We start from the raw sequence: 15,614 nt of genomic DNA, 5'->3' as shown, positions 1-15,614 counted from the left end.
TAAGGAAAATTAAAGCCTTTTTTGTCTTTACATCCTTAAAAACATGAGAGAAAGAATAAAATTTTCTTAAGTTTAAGCAAACATTACCTATTAATTTACTGGATAAAACCTGTGAGCTGCTTTATACCTCTAGGCAGAAAAGCTTCATATAAAACTCACCTTTTAGTTCCTATATTTCTAGACTCAAGAGAAATGAGAACTGTTTTAAACTAACGCTGGTTTACTTCCATTAGCTAATTTAAATAAAATTACAATAAACTAACTTCCTGAATCCTTACAGATGGCTTAGATATTATTTATAGTATGTGAAATTCAGCGAGAACTTGACAGAATTCACTGAAAATCATATTTGTAATCTTAATAAACACCATTAGCATTTGCACTTTTACTGTGGGTCCTTTTATATGCTGTCAAATTTAATCCTTAGAGCAAGTCATTAGAACAGGTGTTTTTGTTTTGCCATCAGAGTAATAAGTTTTGCTAATTACATTCAAAATAGTCAAATCACATAATTGCTTCAAGTTGCCCTCCTTTTGCCAGAAACATGAATATATATGTAGTTACAATTCAAACCATTTTATACTTTGACAGCCGCTAAAATAGTTTATAATTTGGTAATACAAAATTCTACTTTGTTTTTTAATTACATCTAAGTGTGATGCTGAAAACAGAAATGTAACCTAAAGTAAACCAGCAGTAAATATATTACTAGAGGTAGCCCAGGAAAAAGACTGATTAACTTACTTCTTTATGAAGTAATCCTTTCACTCTAGCAAGTAAGTTTTTTTTTATCCTGAGGCAGAAATGGTACATGGTTAGATTTTTTTTTTTTTTTTTTTTTTTTAAAGATGGAATTTCACTCTGTTGCCCAGGCTGCAGTGCAGTGGCACTATCTCAGCTCAATGCAACCTCTTCCTCCTGGGTTCAAGTGATTCTTCTGCTTCAGCCTCCTGAGTAGCTGGGAGTACAGGTGTGGGCACCACCAAGCCCAGCTAATTTTTGTATTTTTAGTAGAGACGGGGTTTCCCCACGTAGGCCAGGCTGGTCCTGAACTCCTGGCCTGAAGTGATCTGCCAGCCTCGGCCTCCCAAAATACTGGGATTACAGGCGTGAGCTACTGTGCCCAGCCAAAATTCCAAATATAAATGCGTCATTTAATAGGGTTTTTAAATTATTATTTATTTGAGACGGAGTCTCACTCTGTTGCCCAGGCTGGATGCAGTGGCATGATCTCAGCTTGGCTAATTTTTGTATTTTTAGTAGAGACGGGAGTTCCTCATGTTGGCCAGGCTGGTCTTGAACTCCTGACCTCAAGTGATCCACCTGCCTCGGGCTCCCAAAGTGCTAGGATTACAGGTGTGAGCCACCATGCCCAGCCAGATTATTTTTTAAAAAGACAATTTAACGGTATCATATTTAATGCCTAAAATATTGTTGTGAAGTAACATTCAACACTGAATGCAAACCCCTATTGTATAAACATAATAAATACAAGCATCGATGTTTAGAACTGCAGCATTTACAATATCTCATGTCTGTTGTTATTCCTGTGTCTATAGTAGCAAAACCTTAAAGCCTTGCATATTTAATGATATAAATGTTTGATTAGCTCCTTAGTTCCAACAATACTTCTTAATTTAGAAAGTAACAGAAGATTAACTATAAACTGACTTAAATTTGTATGCAGTGAGGGAGATTTTGTCCCAAGGAAGAAACTCAGATCGTACTGTCAAATGTATACTTGGCACAAGAATAGCAATACCTGAACAATTGTGTATACACCTAGCAGCTCCTTTATAATCTATGTGATTTGAGCATGATTTACCCCAATCATGGAGCTATTAAGCATACATTTCCTATTTCAAAAACCTGCAGAAGAGTCAACAATTCTAACCAATTGTCTCAAGAAATCTGAGAAGCTCCCCACCCCAGTTTCTTAAAAAGTGCCATCACTGACTTAAAGAAGATATTTCATCTAGTATAACTTAAATTCTTCCTTATTTTTCCTTGTTAATATTGATTCATATTTAAGAGTTTTTTTAAAAATAAAATTACAAATTTGTCCAGGAGTTTTAATTCTTAAAATGCAATGTGCTGCTGCTGTGCTACACATTCTCTATAAGCCAGCTTTCACAATGGCTTCCAAATAATCTGATGCCAATTTTCAGATTTCAGCTCTAGAAGAAAAACCTAGTAAAATAAAGATCCTAGAATGGAATACTCTGTGGAATATAAAATTACAAAATAACTCAACACAGTCTAACCTTTTTGTAATTACATGGCAATTTAAAATATTTTTATAGCGATTATATTTAGCATCTATTTTTAAAAACACACGGCATGACTTTAGATTAATACAATGCTTTCTGTCTTAAAATAAAAGCAGAATGTTCGAAAACAGCAAATCTTACCACTCATTTTGTTTTTACTGTAGCAGCAGAGAACAAGAAAATCCAACAAGGAAACAGCGTAGTACACGTTAACAGCTTTAATTGGAGAACGGTCTTTTTTTTTTCTTTTGCAAGGCTGTAAGAGGAAAAGATCCTTTGACCGAGTCACATGATAGTCATCACGTGACCTGCAGTGACCCGGGAAAGGGGAAGGGGGAAAAAAAGCAAACGTTCCCGCTTGCAGGAACGTTTCTGATACAGGAAAAAAAAAATGATTAAATGATTTCTACTGCTGCTGCCCTGAATTTGACCATCTTTCAGATTTCCTTATGAACCAATTCAAAAGCTTATCAAAATATACTTTTCAGAAATATATATTTGATGTAAATGATTCTCTTTGTGTTCACTTTACCTTCAATAACACTACAGGTGCTATCTTCTAATTTTTTACTCATGTAGCCTGCCGCTAATTTTCATTTATAAAATTTGAGATAATATTTATTAATTTAAAAGACTCAGTCTGAAATGTCGTTGTATAACATAATTCTCGATAATTCTTAAGGAATATCCACAATACACAAATAATTGTGTATAGAATATAGGTTTGATAGGCATGTGTCTCAAAGGTGAGATTTATGTTTCAGGCTGTTATTTGCCTCTTAAGAGAATAAAGACTACCACTTTCATCTTTTTTTTTTTTTTAATTTAAGATTTAAATTAAAGTGCAGGTGCTCAGTAGATGGCATTCTTACTCATATCCATGAATCTGAAAAGACAGCCTCAGGTGCAGGTTCAGAATTCTCTATCCAAGAACGAGTAGAGACCAGAAACGAGATCAAAGATGTCCAGTTACAACAGGAAAGAAGAAGAATAACTTTTGGAGATCTTTCATTACTTTATGGTGCTATGTAACTTCAGAGGAAATTTATTAACAGCTAACACAAATACACAGGTAATGATAATGACAGTGGTTTGTAACAAGTTGTACAGTGGAAAGAAAGTGAATTTTGGTATTAAAAGATATACTTTAATAACAACTTCAGTATTTATTAGCAAGGCAATTTACTGCTCTTCTCTGAGGTCTTAGCTTATTTCAGTGACAAGGTTAATCAACATCATAGCATTGTTGTGAGAATGAAATTAAATAAAGCACCAAGTATATTGGTTGATGATACTCAGTAAATAATAGTTATAGTATGTAAAAGTATAATCACCATGTTTTCAAAAATAACCATATAGTGCAGAGTATGTACTAGGCATCATTTTGAGCATTTTACTTGTGTTAACTCACTTAATCTTAACAAGTTAAGTGAGTATCATTTCCAGGTAAGAAAACTGAAGCAGAGTAACTTGCCAAGGGCACAAAGCAAGGAAAAGGCAGGATTATCTAATAATAAGGCTATACTTATCTAATAATAAGGCTATACTTTTCAAAAACTGTAAATTACGTTCAGAGGCCCCATCTCACACAAAGGTGGAAAATAATTGGCAAAGGATACCCTAGAGAAATAGGTCTCAGTAAATACATGTAAGACACCCCAGAGGAGATAAGACAGTAAGGGTCTATTCTTACAAGTGGGGAAGGATAATTGTTAACCTCAAAATTCCTATGAAAAGGCAGGGTTGCCCTGAAAAACGAGACCAAAGGGCAAGGAGTCTCCTGGTATCAACAGAACGTACTCACAAACGTTAGACCCAGCCCCTCTGTAAATCCGACCATGTCTCTCATCTTCAGCCCCTAAACAAAAAGCAAGCCTCTGCAGACCACCTTCTTATTTTTGCTCACATTTTCACACAGCTGTATTTCCATTTCTTGACTGATTATTTAACTTATCATCTCCTTTCAATCGTTTCCATTATGCTCACTAGAAAGTTTTTTTTTTTTTTTTTCCATTATAAATAAATTCCCTTATATCCTCAATCTTTTACGGAGCACTTGTTCCTGTGTTGCCTTGAAATGAAGCCTGGATGTCCTGGAGCACTTTTCCCAGCATGCCCCAGGAGCAGAGACTTTCTATCCTCTCCTGAAGCAGTGCTGGTAGTCTGCAGATACTCCAAGGCTACTTCCCTTCACCACTGTTGTTCCTGTTTCATGCTAAAGTTCCTTCTTCCTTGAGATCACGGCATATGTGCATACAATCCTCTATCCCTTCTCAATGCTTTAAGGCTGAGTCCTCATTTATTGACAACTTTGGTGCTGTGTTCAATTTTGTTCTCCATCCCAACTCTTGTCCATTAGCATGACTTTAATGTCCAAAATCTAGGCTTAAAGTTCCTTGAACTCATGTCTTTCATTGTATTTTTAGTAACCCATGTTCAAAGATACAACCTGGAACTTATTTCTTAGAACTCGATTATCTCATCTTTGAAATCTCAAACTTTCATGTGGCCATGATATCTTTCTTTCATCTCTCCAGTTCTCTTTCTTCTACATTTGTTCTTCATAATGATCTCCCTTTTCTCCTGATCGAACACTGCTTTCATAGCCGGATTTACTTTCCCATCCATGTCTTCCTTTGACTTCCCTATCTCTCGAAAATCTCCAAGTTCAATCAGTCTTCTCTTACACCTGAGTTGTAGAAATCAAGCGGTACTCAACTGGCATGTTTATAAAATTTAGTATCTTCAATCTTAACTCAGCTGTCGGCACTGCTCAGGAATCCTTTCATGAATCTTTCCCTGGTCAATCACTTATCCTGTTTTCTAGGTTGATTATCAGAGATTCTCATTACGCTTTAAGAGCCCTCCCCAACCTGACTTCAACCATATCTTGAAATTGAACTCTTCACGTTATTTGACATGAAACTGAACTCCTGATGTTATGAAACTGAACTCAATGTTACATACAAACTTTTTTCATTCCTTTCCTCTATTTGCAGAAGCAGCATTGTTCCTTCACTAAATCAAAGGTATCTTTCCTCTTTTACTCTTGATCTGATCCTCCACTTGGACTTGGCTTCATTGGTCATTTCTGTCCTGTCAGGCATTTTTGCCTTTACCTTTGTTCAGTCTCTGAACCACTGCATCTGTGCCCATAAACATGGTAAACTTTCACACATAAACCACGCATACCATCCATCTCTGACTGACACATTTTTCCTGCCCTGTCATACCATCCAGCGACCACTCTTTTCTCAGCCAAACTTCTCAAAAGTAACAGTAGCTCCATTTTCTAACATAACTCTATATAACTCTATTTAACTCGATTTTCTAACATAACTCTATATAACATTAACTGTATAATATGACTCTATTTTCTGACCTTACATTCACTTTCACATTTTAAATAAAATTTTGATTATGCAATATTTGATACATACAAAAGAAAATAGTGTAACTCATTAAAGTGACTATTTCAAATCCACCATGCAAGCCAAGAAACAGATCACACCAATACTGTTGCATCCATGTGCTCCTTCACCATCTAATCCATCACTTTGTGCCACTCATGTCACCATTATTCTGAATTTTGAGTTTATTCTTACCTTTCTTTTAAAAATAATTTCCTACAAAAAAAAATCACATATATCCCTGAACAATACTGATTTGCTTGAGTTTTATAAAAATTTTACAGTGTATAGTTTCCAGTAACTTGCCTTGTGCAATATTATGATTTCTAGGACTCATCTATGTAGTTTCATATAGCTGTAGTTTCCTCATTTTCATTTATGTTTCTGTGTAAACAACTATAATTTGTTAATTCTGTCATTAGCTTTTGGGCTCTTTTCCGTTTTTTTTTTTTTTTTTGCTTTCATTCACTTAACAACAAACATATATAGATTATCTACAATGTGTCAGATACTGTTCTGGGCACTAGAGGAAGAAAATAACAACATGGTAAATAACTAAATCATATTCAAGTAAATCACAAAGTATATTTCAAAGTGATAAATGCTATAAAATAAAAAAGAGAGGCTGGGTGTGCTGCTTCGTGCCTGTAATGCTGGCACTTTGGGAGACTGAGGTGGATCACTTGAGCCCAGGAGTTCAAGACTAGACTTGGCAACATAGTGAGACCCTGTCTCCACAAAAAAATCTCAAAAACTGAGTTGGGTGTGGTGGCGCATGCCTGTGGTCCCAGTTATTCAGGAGGCTCAGGCGGGAATCTTGCTTGAGCCTAGGAAGCTGAGATAATAGCAAGCTGTGATCCTGCCACTGCACTCCAGCCTGGACAACAGAGTGAGACCCCATCTCAAAAGAAACAAATTGAAAACAGAGTAGGGTAAAAAGGATTTTAAGTACTAAGACAGGCTGATGGTGAGGGGGGAGACTGAAGATTGCAATTTAAAATACAGAGAACAGTTTAGGTTTCAATGAGAAGGTCACATTTGAACCAAGACTTGAAAGAAGTGTGGGAGTGAGACATGTGGATATCTGAGGGAAGAATATTCTACACAGAGGGAGTAAAGGCCCTAAGGGGGAACATGACTGGCATGTTTAAGACTTAACAAGGACACCACTGTAACCAGAGCATCAAGAGTGAAGAGGGAAAAAAGGAGTGAGGTTAGAGTGATTAAGAGGGAAATGAGTTACACTCTTGTTAAGCCTCATAGGTCACTGTATGCTTTTACTTTGAGTAAATTAAGAGCCATTGCTGAATTTTAAAACATGATCTAAATTATATTAAAAAAATTCAAATGACTTATACACATTGCTGGTAAGAATATGCTACAACCATTTTGCAAAACTGGCAATATCTGCTAAAGTTGAACATATGCATACTCTATGATATAGTAATTCTACTTTTAAGTATATGGACAGTGGAAATGCTTACATATAACACCAACCAAATGATGTAATTTAGAACATTCATAGCAGTACTAATTTTAATAGCACAAAAGTGGATGAAGCATATTTGGGGATGATTAGGTGTTCAGATTTGGACATGTTACATTAGAAACGTCTATTATCATCCAAATGCAGATTTCAACTAGCAGGCAGTTCATTTTACTATTCTGGAGTTCAAGGAAATACCTACCTAGTCTAGAGATACAAATTCCAGAGTCTTTGGTAGATAGGCTTTAAATCAATGAGACTGGATGACATCAACAAAGGAATTAAAGTAGATAGAGAAGACAATCTAATGCTTTAGATAGGAGCATGAACACTGCTGCTATCTATATGTCTCTCAGCCCACATGTGCAAATGTTTCTTTAAGGTACGTACCTAAGAGAGGAAATGCTGTGTCTTAGGGTTTTGTGAATGTTAATTTTTATAGGATAGTGCCACATACTTTTCCTGAGTATATTAATTTATATTCCTACCAGCCAGGCATGTGCAAGAGGTTCTACTGAACCTCTCCATTACTTGGTATTTAGATTTTTAAATTTTTGCTCTCACTTTCATCTTATTTTGTATTACCCAGTTCATGTTTTCCACCTATTCTTCTACTGGGTAGTCTTTTTTTTTTTTTTTGAGATGGAGTCTCACTCTGTCGCCCAGGCTGGACTGGGTAGTCTTTTTTAAAACATAGATTGGGAAGAGTTTTTGTGTATTCAGAATACTAATTCTCTATGGTTACATTGGTTGCAAATATCTTCTTCCTAGTTTATGACTTATTTCTCATATATTTTATGATGTACCAAAGTTCTTAATTGTAATTGAGTCAAATTTACTAATCATTTGATAGTCAGCATTTTGTGTGTTTGTATCCTAAAAAAACTTTCTCTACTCTGTAGTCATGAAGATACTCTCTCTTTATTATTATTTTTAAGTTTACCCTTTCACATAAGTCTTTAAGTCTTCAAGCATTAATTTTGGGGTGAGGTATGAGGAAAGGATCTGATTCCATTTTAATCCAAATGGATAACCAACTGTCCCAGCATTGTTTCTTGCTCCCTATTCCCTAGGACATGTCTCTTACTTTCTGTGGGCACGACAACACAATTAAGATTCTCTTATAGAAGATCTTTTTTTAATAAGAGGATGGTACCCAGAGCAGAGCATCCATTCTACCAAATGACTTGAAATGGAAGTCTCCAAAATCACATTTTTTTTTCTTTTGAGATGGAGTCTCGCTCTGTCGCCTGGGCTGGAGTGCAGTGGCGCGATCTCGGCTCACTGCAAGCTCCGCCTCCCGGTTCATGCCATTCTCCTGCCTCAGCCTCCCGAGTAGCTGGGACTACAGGCACCCACCACCATGCCTGGCTAATTTTTTGTATTTTTAGTGGCGATGGGGTTTCACCATATTAGCCATGATGGTCTGGATCTCCTGACCTTGTGATCCGCCCACCTCAGCCTCCCAAAGTACTGGGATTACAGGCATGAGCCACGGTGCCTGGCCCCCAAAATCACATTTCAACTCACCATAATCAGGCTTTTATCCAGCCCGCTCTACTGAGACTGCACTGGCAAAAGTCACTGAGATCAAACTCTTACTTACCAAATCCAATTAATCTTGCTGACAACTCTCTTAAATATTCTCCCTTAACATACGAAATACTAGTTTCTCCTAGTTTCCTTTCTACCTCCTGATCATACTTTTTCAATTTCTTTAATGGCTTCTTGTCTTCTGCTCTTCCTTAAGTGTTTGTTTTCTTGGGAGTTTTGCTCTTGGTCCACATCTCTTAACCTACATGATCTCTCAAGATGATCTTCTTTACTACTCTCATGAAAAATTATCATTCTGTATCTCATCCAGACTTTTTTCTTGAGCTCTAGATCTATGATACTTAATTTACATAAAACTCAAAACCAGTTATTTTTTCCATCAATAGTCACTCCGCCTCTGTGTTACCCACAATAATCTCAAGACAGAAATGTGAGAATAATCCTAGACTCTATTTTCCCCCTCATCTCAACTTCCACGTCATCTATTTGGGAGTTCTGACAGTTTTATCTCCTAAATATCTCTCAAATCCATATTCTCTTCTACTCCATTGCTATTGCCTTAGCAGCACTAGGCTCTTTCTAGAACTATTCCAGTATTCTCCTAATGGGTCTCCTTGCCCCCAGTCCCTAGCAATCGATACATCTCTCACACTAATGCTAAACTGATCTAAAAAAACCAAATTTCATTGTATCCTCCTCTGCTTATAACCCAGAGACAATTCTTTATTGTGATGCGATGAAGTCCAAATTCTTTACTGTAGCCTACTATGCTTCCACATGAACTGGGTGAGGCCACTCAAGCTGGTAAAATACTAGTCTATCCTTGTCAATACTATGTGAACCACATTTGTTTCCACTGGGATCAAAATGTCTTCAAGTGGAATTTTGTTATTATTTTGCTATTTTATCATTCATTTTATTATAATTTGTTATAGCCTAAACATAGGGCAGCATAAGGTAGTGATGAAGAACATGGACTCTGAGCTAACCCGTCTAATTCTAAAGACAGCTTATAGCTGTGAGACCTTGCAAGTTACTTAACCTCTTTGTATCTTAGTTTTCTCACATGTAAATTGGAAATAATTATTCTATTTCATAGAGATACTATGCAGATTGAGTTCATATTTGTACAGCACTTAGAACAGTGTTTGGTTCACAGTAAGTGATTAAGCAATGTCACCTAAGCACAGTGCTAGTGCTTATATTGACAAGCCTACCTGAAAATCAATAGTTCAGGAATGGTAGTTAATATGTTAAAATGTTATGAAGAAATCCAAACACTTGCTATGACATGCCATGCTATTAAGATAGCTCTCTGCAAAATATTTGAGATAATATTACAAAAATAAGCAGGTACATTTTTAAGTTTGCTAAAATTGTCATATAATTAAACAAGAATGGGAAAATGAAAAATATGCTGGTCACTGCATAATGCATTCCTATAAACTGTAATCTTCTCAATGCATCCTCTGTGTTTATTCCTATAGAACAATTGTTTGATGCATATACTCAAATTAACAAGGTCTTTAGGAAACAAAAAATACATGCATCCTGTATTTTCCTCACTATAACCAAAAGGTCCTTGAATGTAGTGACCACGTCACTAACACTGAGGATGAGAACTCTGTGGCAAATGGGAGAATAGTAAGGGTATGAAGTTAAGTCTTGTTAAGTTTTCTTAGAAGGGTACTGAAGGTAGGAGTCAATATCACCTAAAGCACACAAAAAGCACTGACATTTGGATAGAAAACCCAACATGATTATGCCCTAAATATCTGCTAGTTACATATAACAAAGCAAAATGTACCTATATTTATCTCACTGAAACTACTGTGAAGAAAGATCCTAAACTGTTTCTACTAAGTAAGGGATATTATATGGAAAACAATCAGTGAATTAGTAGCTAAACCCATTCCAAAAGACAATTTAAGGTGATTTAAGACATATGTAGCACCTAAACCAAACCAAAACCCAAGCCATGACAAATTGAAGAAAAGGGGAAATTAATATAGAAAAAACAATAAGAAAAAAGAGTAAGCTTAAAAAAATCAAGAAAACAAAGCTAGGCTTGCTTCATGTCTGTAATCCCAGCATTTGGGGAGGCTGAGGTGGGAGGAATGCTTGAGCCCAAGAGTTAGAGACTAGCCTGGGCAAAATAGTGAGACCCTGTCTCTAAATAAATAAATAAATAACAATTTAAAAAGGAGGGCGGCTAGTCTTGTGCTCTTACTAGAGGATAAGCAATAAAAGCTCTCTGCTCTGTGTAATCTGAAATATGAATAAAATCAGACACCAAGGGGAGGGAGGAGGGGGGAGGGATTGCATTGGGAGTTAAACCTGATGTAAATGACGAGTTGATGGGTGCTGACGAGTTGATGGGTGCAGCACAGCAACATGGCACAAGTATACATATGTAACAAACCTGCACGTTATGCACATGTACCCTAGAACTTAAAGTATAATAAAAAAAAAAAAAAAAATCAGACACCAAGACCACGCTGTCAAGTTGGTTTAGTTAGTTCTTCCCTTCTGCAGTTTAAGTATGGCCCACACTGCCATACAACATGACTCCAATGATTTGTAAAAAAAAAAAAAAAAAAAAAAAATCTAAAGCAGGTATAGTCCAAGATGACTTCTACCATATATAAAATTCAGTAAAGCATCCATAAATGTCTAACTTTTAGCAACATGTCCTCCAAAATAGTTGCAAAATGAACAGCTACAACAGATGAATCAGTTTATTTGCAAAAAGAGATTGTTAGTTATGAGGCAAATTAAAAGTAAGAACAGTTGATTTTGATTTTTTTTTTTTTTCCTGGCAAACCAGATCAGCTGTTTAAGGCTTCTGTTAGATTATCATAATCAGGGTCATGTGCATGTCCAAAAATTTAAAAGGCAGACTCATTCAGCTAAACAAAGAGTGGTTTCAGGTCACTAAGATATAAAAGGATGGGATGTGAGGTGCACACTTCTACTCTTCTATCTATTTTTATCTGATACTTCAAAAGACTGACTCTGACCCTGACTCTGATTCTTGTGGCAGTATTAAGGTGCAGGTTCTGAGTAAGTATCTAAATAATATGTGTTAAACTCATGCACCTTAGAGCTTAATTGACACATGTCCACAGAGTCAAGGGACCAAGGAAAGATCAATGAAATCTGCAACCAGGTGCTCCATGGGAGGGAGTCTATTGCTGGGGAGTGACTGACAATGAAATATGCCAATAGTCTGGGGGGAAATAAGGGAAGTGAGGAATTAGAAACTATAATTTTGTCCTTGGGTACAAATCAAACCTTGTTTCTTCTCCTTTTAACTCTCTCTGATTTGCTCACCCAGGTTTTACCTCTTTTCCCGTTCAGAGGCCTTAGTCAACCTGCATATCTCACCAGACAGTAGCCAATTTCTTTCTTTATAATTTTTCCCTTTACTTATACTAAGATGTCGATTCAACAAAACTTTTACTTTACATTATACATGCTAATAGGAAAGCAATGTGAGGATCAGTCTAAGGCCAAATATGTTTTGGATTGATCTGAGGGGTGAGGGTGCCTGGATAAGGTTAGGAGGCTAGATATTAACCAGAAAATGGTCAATACAGAAGTTATCTGTGTTCTAAGTTAGTATTTCCCAAACATTTGGATTTATGTGCCAGCAAAATTTCAAAACAAATTCTGGGGACTCATTAACCAGCTTTTCATTAGGCCAAGTAAAGACATTAAAAGTTAAGAAGAAATTAAGAACAGATGGAAGGAAGTCTATCCTATATTGTCACATCAATTCATAAAGAGAGGATACCGTAACTTCAAACATTATAAAATATTTAACTTCAGAATTTTTAAAAAGTCTTAAGTGAATAAATTTAACCTAATGAAAAACCACTACATTATCTTTATTATTCCCATTTCTTAGACTGATGAAATTTCCCTACATTTATGGATGAGGGTTTGGGAATAACTCTTAGCAGTAATAGGGACAGGGATTTATCTTTCAGGCTGGCTGAGCTCTGGTGATGGGAAGAAGGAAGAAACAGAGCAGAGGTAGGATAATTATATTATCATCACCCAATCAGGAACACTTCTGAAGTGAAAAAGGGGGCTAAAAATCATTAAAAATACTAATTTGGTATGTTTCTTTATTGACTGACATATTTTAATTACATTGAGGGAGATAAAGTTCTAACAAAATCTATCGAAAAATAAAATGCTTTACTAAAAAACACATAGGCAAGTACATTAAAGAGCATTTAAAGATATTCTTCATATTGAGTATCTGAATATTGAGGTAATATAAACAGAACAATTATTCTTAGTACGTATGTATTTTAATTTCTTACCTATATCTGTCTTTAATTCTTTATCACTGGTATTTAATTGAAAAATTTCAAATAGACATCTTAATTTTTTTAAATAAAATTGCTTACAATGTTGTATTTTATGGTTTATAAACCTAAAGCTGCTGATACCTTCAACTGACTCTTTTTTGTAATATTTTAAGACTACAATATTTATATTAAGAAAAACTGTTTCTAAGGTGCTATCTGGTAAGCTGGGAGCATATCTGCTAAGTGGAGGATATTCTCAGTTCTATTTTTTGTTTCTTATTGAGATGTGTAAATACTTCAAATAAATTTTTACAATATTAAGTACTATAAAAACTTTAAGTACTTTTACAAATCTCACTGAATTGTCTTTATTTTTCTTTTGCATGTTTCACCAAATTTAGACCTTGTTTTTGAGCTCATTATTGCTGAAAGTGTTTACTGCAAAATAAAAAAAAGTACTGCCAAATAACAGTTACAGATTTATACAATACGAAAAGTGATAAAATCATTCAAACTATTTTTTATATATTCAGTGGCAGAAATATTTAATTTCCTCATATTTATTTATTTAACCTATATGCTTCCCACTGGTCCTTCCAGTAGGTGCCTTGGTGACACCAAGCGGCCAGCAAAGACAGCAGCATCAAATACTTCTGCTACTACCACCAGGAAACTGAAAGGAGTTAGTCCCCGGTCCTTTAAATCTAAGCACACTTTCATTGACTGTTAATTAAGACTTGCTCTGGCAAGGGTCAGGAAGACAGAATGATTTATTTTGGTTGTCTAAGATTTAACCACAAGTTAAAGTGAAAAAGAGATGGATAAGCTACTTACTAGAGATCAAGGCGGAAGATGGAAATTCAAAATGGTGGTCAACCAAATCTATCACAACGTATTTTAATCAACTACTAATAATATTGTTTTAAAATGATAAATCCAAGACAAATGTTAAACCAGTTAGGTATCAAGATGAGGCAAAAACCAGACCTGTCTTAGACAAATTGGGATATAAGGTCCCCCTACTAATAAGGAATACCTATTTATTAAGGCTATGAAACACCTGGCAACATTTATTCATATAAGGCAGGCAATTAGTGTAGGCCTTGATCTAGGAACTCACCAAGCTGGTGAGTCAGAACTTGGGAACAGAATAAGGAAGTTACAGAAGAAACAGAAAAGATCAAGGTCATTATTCATGCTTAGATGTTTAGAGACCTTTCTTTTCCTTGGAAATTTATTATTCTTTTTAAAGTTTGGATAAAGCAGAATGCTTAAATTAGGGGCCTAAGTATGATTCAGAATTGTGGATAATTTCATTTATCTGTGTACAAGTAACTGAAAATTTCTATGATTAGATTTGCAACACAATTAGATGTATCAGTGACAAACACTAAGTAGAGTACATTTGAAGAATGACTCATGGTTAGAATCTACCTTTAGCAGTAAATTGAACTGCATATAAATAGAAAACTTGAAGGAGACATGTTTACCAAGCACCTGTTTCTAAACAAGAAATTATTTTTAGTGCACTTGTTTAGAAAGCTGCAGAGGCTGTGATATTAATGTGCACGAATGCAGCAGGTTGTGAACATTACTATTTTTAGTATCAGCCTAATATGAACAATGATGAATCATTCTTTTGTTATTTTAGTAGGAAAGAGTACTTAGGATTTACTGCAGCACATTAGGTTAACTATGTCTCAATAACTGAACACCCACACTTTGACATCACACAGGCAGTGATACAGATCAGTGACGCAAATCCTGTCAGGATCAAACATTAAGGCCACAGATTGAAAAACACTGCTCAAGTGACAAAGCAGGCTAGTCATCTACCATGCAGACTGCATTAAATCAGTACTGCTAATGTCATCACAGGTTGCGCTAGGTTCTCTTTTTACATAATAGCTAAACTTTTTAATTTTAATTATAGATTGCCCATACAACAGTATCTATATTTTAGTTTCCTCACAGCTTCTGTGCTTTAAGGTCTGGACCCTTAGAAACATGTCTTAAGGTTCTACTAGCCATATGAATTATCTGTAAAAAGGTCTCTGTATCTAGGCTTTTTAGAATATCATCTGCAGATATGTTGCCATTTATTAAGTATTTTATATAATATGCTGTGCTTGACAAAATACCATTTTGATTCAGATTTGGAGCACTACACTATGGCCTTACAATTCACTGCAATTTCAGGGTCTTCTTCCCACTAGTCACTTTTTCTTTGGGCCTATAATTTTAAAGCTTTATTAGTCTTTTTGGGCATCAAAATATCAATTTTTTAACGGTTACAGCTGGATAGCTTATGAGTAATCATACGTGTAAGGTTTCAAAATATATTATCCCTGAATTAAACATATCCACACCTAACTGGAAATCTTTTCTTCTATAAAAGGAAGAGAACTTACCCCTGGAGGCTTGACACAGAATGTTCACATCCTGCTGTAGGTTCTTCCAAAAAGAAACTAGGCCTGTACACTTAAAGCATTACCCTTCCTATTAGTTTATGTGGTAAGACTGGCACTTCCCAGGGGAACTGGAAAACCAAATGGAGATCAAAGCTGGAGGC

General features: G+C 35.6%; 1 protein-coding gene across 4 annotated transcripts in view; it reads right to left on the bottom strand.

The window, feature by feature from the left end:
* The window catches only part of FNDC3A (fibronectin type III domain containing 3A), a 220,978-nt gene that overhangs the window by 90,245 nt on the left and 115,119 nt on the right, over positions 1 to 15,614 (bottom strand). Inside the window, exon 1 of one of the 4 annotated variants that reach the window (XM_007960394.3) lies at positions 2,412 to 2,537. The exons of the other annotated variants lie outside the window; for them this stretch is intronic. Coding sequence (XP_007958585.1) covers positions 2,412 to 2,418 — 7 coding nt within the window. The 5' untranslated portion in view covers positions 2,419 to 2,537. Of the gene's footprint in view, positions 1 to 2,411; positions 2,538 to 15,614 lie in introns of those variants that run through there. 4 annotated transcript variants of the gene reach the window in all.

Source organism: Chlorocebus sabaeus, chromosome 3 (genome assembly GCF_047675955.1).
Source record: "Chlorocebus sabaeus isolate Y175 chromosome 3, mChlSab1.0.hap1, whole genome shotgun sequence".
Taxonomy (NCBI): Eukaryota; Metazoa; Chordata; class Mammalia; order Primates; family Cercopithecidae; genus Chlorocebus; species Chlorocebus sabaeus.
This window is presented reverse-complemented; position numbering and strand designations above follow the sequence as displayed.